Source organism: Cebus imitator, unplaced genomic scaffold, assembly GCF_001604975.1.
Source record: "Cebus imitator isolate Cc_AM_T3 unplaced genomic scaffold, Cebus_imitator-1.0 Scaffold124, whole genome shotgun sequence".
Lineage (NCBI taxonomy): Eukaryota > Metazoa > Chordata > Mammalia > Primates > Cebidae > Cebus > Cebus imitator.
This window is the reverse complement of record NW_016107439.1, coordinates 4,429,124-4,441,926: the sequence shown is the minus strand read 5'-3', so window position 1 is coordinate 4,441,926 and position 12,803 is coordinate 4,429,124. Positions and strand designations below refer to the sequence as shown.

At 33.7% G+C, this 12,803-nt stretch overlaps 1 protein-coding gene across 1 annotated transcript in view; it reads right to left on the bottom strand.

The window, feature by feature from the left end:
- FRYL (FRY like transcription coactivator) overlaps positions 1 to 12,803 on the bottom strand; it is a 180,764-nt gene that overhangs the window by 103,491 nt on the left and 64,470 nt on the right. Inside the window, exons 6-11 of the mRNA XM_037742590.1 lie at positions 10,555 to 10,634; positions 9,809 to 9,889; positions 7,284 to 7,452; positions 6,607 to 6,699; positions 4,137 to 4,235; positions 2,907 to 3,008 (exon numbers count right to left, since the gene is read on the bottom strand). Of these exons, the coding sequence (XP_037598518.1) occupies positions 2,907 to 3,008; positions 4,137 to 4,235; positions 6,607 to 6,699; positions 7,284 to 7,452; positions 9,809 to 9,889; positions 10,555 to 10,634 (624 nt within the window). The remainder of the gene's footprint in view (positions 1 to 2,906; positions 3,009 to 4,136; positions 4,236 to 6,606; positions 6,700 to 7,283; positions 7,453 to 9,808; positions 9,890 to 10,554; positions 10,635 to 12,803) is intronic.

The following is a 12,803-nucleotide window of genomic DNA, read 5'->3' as shown; positions in this document are numbered from 1 at the left end:
TTTTTGGAAAAAAAAATCTCTAAATTATTTTTGTATGATATCTACTCTTATTATTCACTATCTCTCTTAAGAACTCTCCAGAAACTTTAAAATCATGTTTCACACAAGTATCTAAATTGATACAGACATGGGAATGTGAGACTACCAAATTCTGTTTGGAACAAAAATTAAAGATTTAACTTTTCAGTGAAATATAGTGGCACTCTGTCACAAGCTATTTATGGGCACATAGGGATAGAGCTCATTTTTCATGGTCATCAACTTAAAACAGGTATGATAATTTTTAAAAACTGTGCAATATCATAAAGTGCCTTAAAATTCATATTTATTCTTATGACTCTAGAGAATAATGCCTTTTTAATATCCCCAAATTATTGCCAACATGTTTTCTTAAAATATTCAGTGCTCACATGCAACAACATTCCTTATACTACATTCAGAAGTAACATGGTGGACCAGAGGAGTGAGAGCTATGGAACTATGTGAATATGGACACAAGTCCATCTCCATGATTTACTGGCTCCCAAAACACAGGTTACTTGTTTATCTTCTTTCAGCCTCATGTACAGTAAAAATCAAGTGAGATTCTGTACTTAGAGGATGTAGCATTCAATGAAGAGTAATAAAAACCAGTCATAAGAAGTATGGGTCTAGGCTGGGTGCAGTGGTTCACACCTGTAATCCCAGCACTTTGGGAGGTTGAGTGAATGGATACCTTGAGGTCAGGAGTTCAAACCAGCCTGCCAACATGGCGAAACACCATCTCTACTAAAAATATAAAAATCAGCTGGGGGTGGTGGCAGGTGCCTATAATCCCTGCTACTCAGGAGGCTGAGGCAGGAGAATCACTTGAGCCCAGGAGGTGGAGGTTACGGTGACCTGAGATCGTGCCACTGCATTCCAGCCTGGGTGACAGAGCAAGACTTAATCTCAAAAAAAAAAAAAAAAAAAAAAAAAAAAAAAAAAAAAAAAAAAAAAAAAAAAAAAAAAAAAAAAAAAAAAAAAAAAAAAAAAAAAAAAAAAGTACAGGTCTAATGGAAATTGTTTTAGGTTTTTAGTATCAAGAGATTAACTGAATCTCAAAATTATTTAGGTAAGGCCTTTATCTTAGATCAATTTTTCCTATACATAAAACAAATAACTGTTATAACAGATAACTAACATAGTTTTTCCTTCAGTGGTTAACTCCTTACCTCAACTATGCAGAGCAGCCACATTATCTAAGACTTAATATATAAGAGCCAATTCATTAAATTTCTGCTGAATAGAGCCTTAATGTTAAGGGTTAATGGCCAAGACAATTATATTCCAAATACTCATGCTAAGTGGCTCTTATCTCCTTTAGCCTGGCAGATTGACATAGCCATTAATGAAAATGAACAATATGCCAGAAATATTTAACAGGAGGTAAGGGTTCAAAGAAAATAGAGCATTTAAATGAAAGTCTTAAGACAAAAAAAAGTTAAGGTACTGCGAAGTATTGCAAATATGTTAGGTGAAACGTATATATATTAAAAAATTCCAACAAGCAACAGAAAAGAATGAACTGTTATGAAACAAAGCAGTCTTCCAGAAACATTTAAATGCATATCTTAAAAATATTTTAATGAACTTATGAAAAATCATACTATCCAGAAAAATTATCAATTCTCTTTTGGTCCCCATATCTGTACAAATTATCAAAATAAGAACAGAAATAAGTATATTATAATTAGTTCAATAAAATTTATCTCCTGGTTGCATGAATAAAGAGTTTAATCAGTTTGATTTGGTCCTGGGAATTTTCATAAACAGTCAAAGAAGGTATATAAATTCTCATCCAAACAAGAGTAATATCAATGTTTATCTAGAAAGGAAATAGACAAAAATGTTTCTCAAAGTAGTATATATTCTGTATACCTAAGAAATTGAGGCAGTTTTGAAAATGATACATAGAATTATTAAAAAGACATACAGGATAACATCCAGTGGATCATTCCTGAAGTATGGAAGAAGAGGCAGTCCTACTTCTACAATAGCACAGCGAGCTGCATAGCCAAAGACAAGTCACTTACTCTATCTGCCTTGGTTCCATTATCTTCAAAGTATAGGGTTTTCTGTTTCAAATCTAACTTAGAGGAATACCAGGAAATGGAATGTCATGTCTGCAATATTTCTATAACTTGCAAGCAAATATTCAAATAGGCTCATCTAAGAATATACCAAAAGAATATTCAAATCAAGCATTGGCATGACATGCAGCTGAAGAATATTCCCACACTCTGTCAGAATTGTGTTCCTACCCAAATAAGAACAGAGGATCCTGCCAGCAGAGCATCCTGGGAAGAAAATGATCCTTGTATCTCTCACAGTTTTGTGTTCAGGACTAAGAGAGGCTGAATATGGATGTGCCAAATAGTGTTAGTGACAAGTACCCTTTCATTCAAGTCAGAATCATTTCAGGAGCTTTTACGTCTGTGTGGATCCAGTACCAACTTTTAGATATGGCTAGGCATACTTAAATTAAATGAAATTTTAGTGATATCATCAAAGCTTTTTTCATTTTGCTCAGGCTTAAACCAACATTACTGATTTCCTCAAAACAAAAGGCAAAATAAGTATCTAAAGGGTTTTGTGAGTGTAATACTCTATAATTCTAAAAATATTAACAAATATTCCTAGATTTAATATAAATATCACTAAAAATGTACAATTTTGCATTCAATAGGACAAACTAAATTTTCAGTCAAAGGTTTACTCATATCTATACATGACTCCCTATAGAAGAAATAGGAAAAGGAATGTGGCAACGTGTTACTATTCAAGTATATCAATAGTAACAAAAGTTTCATTATGCAGTGTTCAATTTATATGCACAAATATACCACAGTCAGTATTTATAGATCAGAAGTGTGATTACATCTTACCTTTAAATGTGACAAACAGTTCTGTAGGAAAATATGCCAGTTATTTAAAAAAAATTGTTTCTGACTGACACATAAAAGGCAGGTAATTAGTGGATATAAAGCCTAAAGGAGATGGGGAAAAGAGAGAATTAACACTTTTCATCGAAAAGCACTGGACTTGTAAATTATATTTCATTTATTCTCATAAGCAAGGAAACAAATCTTTTAAGCAGTTTTCCATTTTGTAGTAAGAAGTATAATCTCATAGAATAATCCAACGCAGAAGGATAAAAGGTAAATTTTCTATGAGGAAAATTCCTTGACTGATCATACCTCTCTGAATATGCTATTTAGTCCCTCATCCAGTTTGTTGTTATGACTAGTCCCTGGGATCAGATGACAGATGGCATTAAAGTTTTAGCTTTCTGTCTGTCAAATGTGTATCTCATGGTGGCTACATTAAGCACTCTAAGCCTCACTTTCCAAACATGTAAAGTGGAGGACAATAATCACAAATATCTTACAGGGTTGTGAAGCTTAAAGTAAGACAAAAAAGTGCAATACTAGTTCAATGCCTGGCACAATCATGTTTACTATTATTGTATCTCTAGTTTAGATGGTCAAATATTTGACTAATTCTCCAAACCTTCTCCAATCTACAGAAAAGTTATGTGAAATAGGTAGAAAAAAATGCCTTTAATCTGTATAGAAAAGATTAGACAGAAAACAGCTGCTAAAATCACTTTATGACAGTGATCCCCCGAGTTTACAACATATTTTTACTGTACCTTCCCTGTGTTTAGACACGCAAATATCATTCTGCTACAATTGCCCACAGTATTCAGTACAATTACATGCTGTACAGGTTTGTAGCCTGGGAGCAATAGGCTATTCCATATAGCCTAGTGTGTAGTAGGAAATACTAACTAGGTTTGTGTAAGTACATTCAATGATGTTTGCAGAATGAAATTGCCTAATGACACATTTCTCAGAACATATTCCCATCATTAAGCAATGCATGATTACCTAGAAGGAAGTCTGAACAACTCATCAAATGCAGAGCTAGTAAAATTAAGAACAGAAAATTTAAATAGAGCAATGTGAAAAATATGAATGTAAAATTTGCCTTTGTATTGCACTTCAGGGATTTTGCAATTTTAGATTTTACAATTCTCTTAAATCTCCAGTGAATTCATAAATCAATTACTAAAGATCCCAATTAAATATGAAAAGGTTTGAAATGTTTAATACCAATGAATGCTTCTTTCTCGAGCTCAGTTCAAAAGTAGTCTGATAAAGCATCTCCACAAAATTTTTCAAACAAGGAACATTCACTTCATTTTTAACAGCCTAGTAAAAAGAGAATGCAAACAAAGAAAATGATTACAGACATTAGATTAAACTATGCAAAGCTTACAAGAACTCACTGTGAGGTTTGAAATTGGTTAATAATTCACTGAGACTCTCACCAAAATATTACAATGTGCCAAGTGACCAAATGTTAAGTATATAAGATAAGCCTGGTCTTAGCCCTGAATGAACAAAGTGGGAATACAGGCTAGGAGGACACAGTATAACAGGTTCAATGAGAGCGAATTCTCTGTACTCTTGGTGCACTCAAAAGGGTCCCCTATGGAAAAACTCCACAAGGAAGTAACATCTAATCTGCATCCAACATCTCTTACCAGAAATATTGCTAAAGTCTCCCATTTAAACGTGCTGGCCTTATCTCCCACTCTCTGACCATGCACGGGGACCCAGCCTTAGGAACTTCCTTGCTGTTCCTAGAATGCATCAAAGCATTTCTTGACTTAGGATGTCTACGCTGGGGCCTTCTGCCAGAGAAGCTCCTTCCACACACATAGGAAGTCTTACTGTCTCATTCCTTTAGTTTTTGCTCAATTGCTACCATCTCTTTCGAGGTGGTGGTCTTTCCTAATCATATTCTTTAAAATTTCAACTCCCTCCTCCCCCATTTGGCAATCCTATGCTCCCCACACTGTTTATGTTTCATCACATTACTCTCCACAATCTGACACACTATCTATTGTATGCACTAGTATATTTTCTATCTTCTGCATTAGTAAGTAAAGTCTACAATACTAAGGAGTCTTTCCTATCATATTCACTGTTGTATTCCCTTGTGCATAGATGAGGACCTGACAAACAGAAAGCACTCAATACAAAAATGAGTAAAGAAAGAGAGGTCAGCTGGGCAAAGAGCGGAGGGAGGTTACTAGAGAGGCATGAATGTTCCAGGCAGAAAGAGCTCTACCTACAGAGGCCTGGTATTATGGGTTGAATCATATCCCCCCAGAATTCATGTTGAAGTCCTAACCCCACATACATCAGAAGGTGACTTCATTAGGAAATATGTCATTGCGGATTGAATTAATTAAGTTAGGATCAGGAAGACCCTAATCCACATGACTGATGTCCTTTTAAAAAAAGGAAATTTGAACACAGATATATACGCAAGGAGAATGCCAAGTGACCATGAAGGTAGGAACAGAGCCATGCTTCTACAAGCCAAGAAACACCAAAGATTTTCAGTACACATGAGAGGCTAAGCAAGGGGCATAGAGCAGGTTCTTTCTCACAACACTTACAAGGAACCAACCTGCTGGCACTTTGATCTCACACTCTAGCCTCCGTAAATACGAGACAATACATTTCTGTTGTTAAGCTACCCAGTTTGAGGTACTTTATTACGGCAGCCCTAGCAGGCTAATAAACCTGGACAGAAAAGCAAATATGGTATAAAAGGAGCAGGCAACATGGTGATAATGGACCATTGTCAAGGGCCTCTCTTCCTATAACCTGTTCCTTTTCATGAACTAAAAAAACTAAAACCTAATCTCAGCCATCTGGCAGAAAAAAAAAAAAAAAAAAAAAAAGGTAGATCAAACAGGGGGGAAGTGCAAATGATCATTTGGAAGGGATAAATAGTAATTCAAACAACTTACAGGAAAAGAAATCAAAGTGCATTTCTAATAAAAGACTAAAACTGACATGACTTATACATGATAGCCTGTTTTCTTTTTGATAAAATGAGCCAAATTCATATGGCTAAAAACTGGGTTGGGAGGGAACGGGAGCTGTGTTACTCAAATAAACCACTTGCAAACCTTTAATTTATGAGTTTTGTGTGTCCCCATTTTAAAAAATCTTCAATGCAAGACAGGTTTTAAAAAGAGATGCATCAATCACTCTCATTAATATTTTAAATTCTTAACTTTTAAAACAATTGTCTGTTCACCTTTTCTACACATGCTCTAAAGACAGGAACTGAATACTGCAAACCAATTCATACAAGCTCATAGGTCACAAGTCAGTGAATTCAATGTTTAAAAATGAAAGCCAAAACAGTTCAATTTTTCAACATAATAAATTTCTTCATTTTTTGAGATTTTAACTAGAATAAAACCTGAACAAAAAGAATTTAATTAATTTCCATGTCTCGCCCAGATGGAGTGAAGGGAGCTGGATTTCCCCTACCATCTGAAACAACCAAAAACAAAATACATGAAATGATCTCTAAGACACTGTACAATCAACAAAGGGAAAAGACTTCTGAGCAACAGGGAACAAATGAGACAAGCCCTCCCATGACCACAGCTTACTGTCATGTAAGTGTTTTTAGAAAACAAAACATGAAAGAATAGAGTTGTTAAGGTTCTTATATAACACACAAATGGTATGAAAATAAAAACATACTTACAGCAGCTACAGGGATAAGAATCTCCACAAATAAACCAGCAAGTGCATGTTTTATATCTTTATCTTTCACTTCTAAGAAATACTGAGCACATTCCTTAAAGGGAAAGAGGTATATACTTAGATTACCAAAAGAGCAAAGGTTAAAGAATTTGCAATATCAACATAATTTTGTGAACACTCTGCCATTTTACCAAAAAACTAAGGTCAATGCATCTTTAAGTCAAAACATAAAGTTGGCCTGGCATGGTGGCTCACACCTGTAATCCCAGCACTTTGGGAGGCTGAGGCAGTCAGATCACCTAAGGTTAGGAGTTCGAGACCAGCCTGGCCAACATGGTGAAATCCTGTCTCTACTAAAAGAAAAATATAAAAATTAGCTGGGCGTGGTGGCAGGTGCCTGTAATCCCAACTACTTAGGAGGCTGAGGCAGGAAAATCGCTTGAACCCAGAAGGCACAGGTTGCAGTGAGCTGAGATCGTACCACTGTACTCTAGCCTGGGTGACAGAGTAAGACTCTGTCTCAAAGAAAAAATAATAATTTACACTTATGACAACTTAACACACAAGAGACTAAAAATGATGTCATTAATTTATGTATATTTTGTTTCTTTTAAAAAGTCATAAAGAGCAAGAAGTGTTAGTCTTGCTCTATTTACTACCACTGAGAAGGTATATCACCTGCATAAATTGAAATGATGCTTCAAAATCTTCTACAGGATACATTTTTACTCGAAAAAATTTCATTCCCATTATTAAGCTGATAACGCTTTGTACCACATGTGGGCTTTGTTCCTTTTGTCGCAGTTCTTTCAATTCTGTCACAAACTTCTTCCTTACAGCCTGAAACCTTTAATATACGTAGAGACATAATTCGATTTGAATTAAAAACACTAATTTCCACATGATATTTAAGGGTTAAAATCAAAAGGTAAGCTACCTAAATATCATCTCCTTTTTCTACCTTCATTACAATTGCCAGGAAGGTACAAAGAGGAAAATAAAAATTGCTACTCTAAATTTGTTGTTCATTTATTTTAAAATTAAATTAGAAGTTTCTGAAGGAGAAATCATAACATTTCTTTATTCATATAACATTATTAATATACCACCATTACCATTTAATTAATAACCATAATAAAATAATATCCTATAACCCACCCACAAAACACCACCATGTAAATCAGAGAGTGTCTCCAACTTTTTATATAAAGTCTGCAATTAGTTATATGGAGAGTAAATTGGACTGTAAATTTGTTCAAAGAGATAAGCCAATCAATCGTAGAGTACTAATTATCACTTAAAATCAATACATCATTACACTGTGAAAAGGCTTTTGAAATGTGAGCAGCATCCTGGATTCAAATCACAATTGTTAAAGCTAGGAAGCTTTTCTTTGCTTACATTTGAAAATGACATGTAATAGTTTATTAATCAATAATACTTAATACCTCCCTATGTATTATAAAGCAACTAAAGATTTTACTGATAATTATGCTTGGGGAGGCCAGTTCCTTAAAGTTAAAATAACCTCATAACATGCTTTCCAAGGGTCACTGACTACTGTGAGAACAAAACATATTAACAAAATACGCATACATGATTGAAATATAACATCTATTTTGATTGTAATCTTGGCGAATATGATAACATTCTTCATGGATATATTCTTCAGCACTTCATTAAGAAAATTTTTGTAAAATGGATAAAATTCTTTCCATTGAAATAATATTAGAATCTAAGGATTTTTTCCTTTTGTTAAACTACTTATGAAAATTATTAGTCAGTACACGCCAAGAAAACACATACAAAAAGATTCAAATATACCCTAGCCTTTATCTCCTTCACTTTACCACCCCCACTCAACCCCACCACCTGCCTCCTTAGGTCTTTTAGCCTAACTCAAAGTGAATCCTTTCAAGTTTTCTCCCATGCTTATTACATACATGAGTAGAAAACACCTTAGTATTGCTCTAAAGTGGCATTTCTCCTACAACTGACCAAGTGAGGCTGAGCACTATTTCATAAATTTACTGGCCGTTTGGACTTAGTAAAATCCTTGCCATCTAGAGTTAACTTAGCAATGATGAAGTGTTCTCCTGGATCCAACTTGCTAATGTATTATTTAGAATTTCTGGTCTACATTCCTGAAATACAAACTCAGCTTTGACAAAAATAAAAATACCATGAACGAACTATGTCATAAAGGGAAATACATCATTGCTCATATCTATGTTTTTGTGTCAATATTACTGTCGATGTCTACATCATTTAAAATATCTCAAACTGTAAGATATTTAAAAATTATTGTCTATGTCCAAATCATTTAAAATACTCAAACCATGTTCTAAGTTCCATAACATTCGCTATACAAGGGTCCCTAGTATGTTAAAAGGATTAAAAAATATGCTAAATAAAATATTTCATCTAATATTAAAATACAAACTACTTAAACGTTAACAATAATTGTACTTGCCTTCTTAGAATTTAGATAGGTTGCTTTTTATATGATGATTTCAGAGCCAAAGACTCTTTAAAAGACTCTTTAAAATTATATCTAAGAAAATATAATTTGATACTTTTTTCCTTACAAAATTTCCCAGTAGTAACAAAGGAAATCCAAAATCTTCCATAATTTTTACAGCAACCACAAGTTGCTAATGACAAACATATTTCACTGTTTACTAAAATGATGGTTCAGTGCAACTCAATGTGTATAACTCCTAATAAATCACACTTTTAATTGAGTAACCTAGTATCTTTCATTTTTCCTTTTTGGTGTCTCTTTTACCAACTCAAACTCTGTTTAGCATTAAAACAAGTAAGATCATTAGAAAACATTGCATTGCTATCTGAGGAATAAAACTTCTCACCTGGAAAGTGATTATTAGCTATGTAAAGAGTTCTAAAAAAAGCTTCTAACAGTATTGTTAAAAATAAGGGGAAAGATAATATCCTAACTATGGTTGGTAATTTCTGATTTGTTCGATTCAGACATTTATGGAAAACCCCAAATAAAATGAAAACAAGTGGTGAAATTGAGGTATGAGTGTTAAAGAGAATCTGAGAAACAGAGCAGTAAAGTAACAAAAGGTGAAGCTAACCTAGTGCTATGAAGAAAATACTATCGGTATCTACTATATGAGCTGGCAATGAAGCATTCTAAGATACAAAGAAAATCTAAATGGGTGATTTGTAAAACTTACTTTGATTGGGCAAGAACCCCTATCACCTCTGCATATAAGTCTGCAATAATATGCACATTCCCAGTGTTGGTTCCTGAATATCTAAAATAACAAAGAACAAACATAACATTTCATTAAATTTTTCTACAAACTCTCTTGTCTAATACATTTGAAAATTCTTTATCAGAATATTATATAATATTCTCTGAATATTCATTTATATGATAAAAGCAATACTAATTTTATTCTATCTTTAATTTTACTATACTATGATATTTAATTTTCTGGTTCTTATATATCCAATCTATAGTGCTAAGAATTATTTTTACAAAATCTTTCTTATCGGCTTTTTGTGTGGATTTAAAAGAAAAGGGGACTGGGGGCGGTGGCTCACACCTATAATCCCAGCACTTTGGGAGGCCAAGGCGGGTGGATCGCTTAGAGCCCAGGAGTTCAAGACCAGCCTGGGCAACATGGCAAAACTCTGTTTCTATAAAAAATACAAAAATTAGCAGAGTGTGGTGGTGTGCATCTATAGTCCCAGGTACTCAGGAGGCTGAGTTGGGCAGATCACTTGAGCCCAGGAGGTCAAGGCTGCAGTGAGCCCGATTGCATCTCTACACTCCAAGCTGGGTGAGAGTGAAACCTTGTCTTAAAAAAAAAGATAATTGCCTTGAACTCTCAAAACAAATTATCAATAAGAATTCAAATAGTCTAGACCTGGATTGTAAAAAGAGGCAACAATCCCAAGTTAATATTTTACTTACCCTTCCTTATGTTTAAAGTGCTTAAAAGCTAAGTTTAGGACTTCATGAACTAAGGGATCGGGTACAGGATGAACAGGAATCTAGAATTTAAAAAAATTATCAGGTAAGTAAGAGTTAAATAAGCTATTGGTTTTTTTATGAGTATTCTCATCAATTCAACTAATTAAATTAATAATCAATCTTAATTTTCATGGGATAAGCTATTACTAATTGGTCAGCCTTCCTTTCTTCTGAGAATCTCATTTTCTCTAAGAATTTGGTTACTCATCAAATTTCACAAGCTCTAAATTTAAGAATATTAGCTTCATAATCACAAATCACTAAACTATGGACTATGCAGTAGGAAAAACAATAGTTGTTACTGTTATTACTGTTAAATAGTTACTGTCAGAAAGCTAAAAAGACACTTACATACACCTCCCTGCAAAACTTGTAGAAAAGTACCTTTGTAATGAGCCAGCCCTATATTTCATATAGTCCAATTTTGAACTATCATGAACAATGGCCACAAGGGACATTATCTTTTCTAACAATCTTAAACTATTTATAGACTTATTATTTAAAACCTGTCATTTAAATATTCTCAAAATTTTAACTCTTTGAAAAAGTATATGCTACTTTCTACTATGTAAAACAAATTAAAAAAATGTAAACCAGTAATAAAAGCCCTACTCCTTCACCACATATAATCACTATTAACAACTTCATGTACATCCTTTCAGCCTTTTTCCTACACATCCTCACACACATGCATGCGTGCATTCCTTAGCTTTACTTAACAGAATAATGTATCTTTCCATGTCAGTATTTAGAGCTCCTCCTTATACTTTTTAACAACCACATAATACTCAGTATGTATATATCATAATTTGAGGAGCACCCTATTGATGAACATTTCAATGCAGATTTTCAATATTCAAGCAGTACTACAATTAAACATACTGTGCATTTAACATTATATACTTGTAGGGTTCCATGGGAAAAATTCCAAAAGGAGGAACTGCTGGGTTAAAGAGTTTGCAAGTCATTGCTAACACATATTCTAGTTCTACAGAGTCATCCCTCAGTATATGTAAGGTATTGGTTCCAGAACCCCTGTGATACCAAAATCTGCAGATGCTCAAGTTCCTGATATAAAACGGTGTACTATTTGCCTATAACCCTATGTATATCCTCCCGTACACTTTGAATAATCTCTGTCTAGATTACTTATAGTATGTAATACAATGTAAACACTATGTAAATAGTTGTTATACTGTATTTTCTATTGTTGTATTGTTATTTACATATATTTAATTTTTAATTTTTCTGGGTACCTAGCAGGTGTATATATTTATGGGGTATTTTTATATTTTTGATTGGGGATTGGCTGAATCCATGGATGTAGAACTCACAGATATGAAGACCCTAACTGTATATGTATGGGTCTATTTTTGAGCTATTTTGTTCCATCAATTTGTATGTGTCTATACCAAAACCATACCATCTTATTAATTACTAGAGCTAATAATAAGTTCTCATATGTAGCAGTGCAGGTCCTCTCCTTACTTTTCTTCAGAGATAACTTGGCTATTCTTAGCCCATTGCTCTTCCATATTCGATTAGAGTCATCTTTTCAAGTTCCATAAAAACTGTTAGGATTTTTATTGCGGCTGCAATGAATCTATAAAACAATTTGTGGTTAACTGTATTTTTATATATTTATGTGAGATAACTTTTCACAATATTGTCTAATTTTCTGGTTTTGTCCTTTGACAAAGAGATGCTTGATTTCACTAAGAGAATGAAAATATGCAAGATATCATCTTATATCTATCTGAATGGGGAAAAAAATTAAGTCTGACAATATCAAATAGTAGAGATAATGTGATAAGTGAGGCTTTGTATATATTGCTGGCGGGAGTGTGCAGTGATTTCTAAGCAGCATGCAATCTAGTGAAGGAGATCAGGTAAGTCACCCACAATATGCCATTTGGCACATGGATTATTTTGAGCTAAAGGCAATTAAGAAAGAGCAGATGCAGGAAAAGTTCTCTCTACAATCCTTACTAAATAACTATTACATTCCATTAGTTTTCTGCATATGTTTACCTTCCCACAATTTTACTGTTCGTAGAAGCCCAAACCTCTTTCCCTTGTCTTGTCACTACCCTACAACTTATCACTCTTTGTTAAAATGGTATACATTCCAGTCTGTACCTGGATCTTTTTTTTTTTTCTTTTCTTTTCTTTTTTTTTTTTTTTTTTTT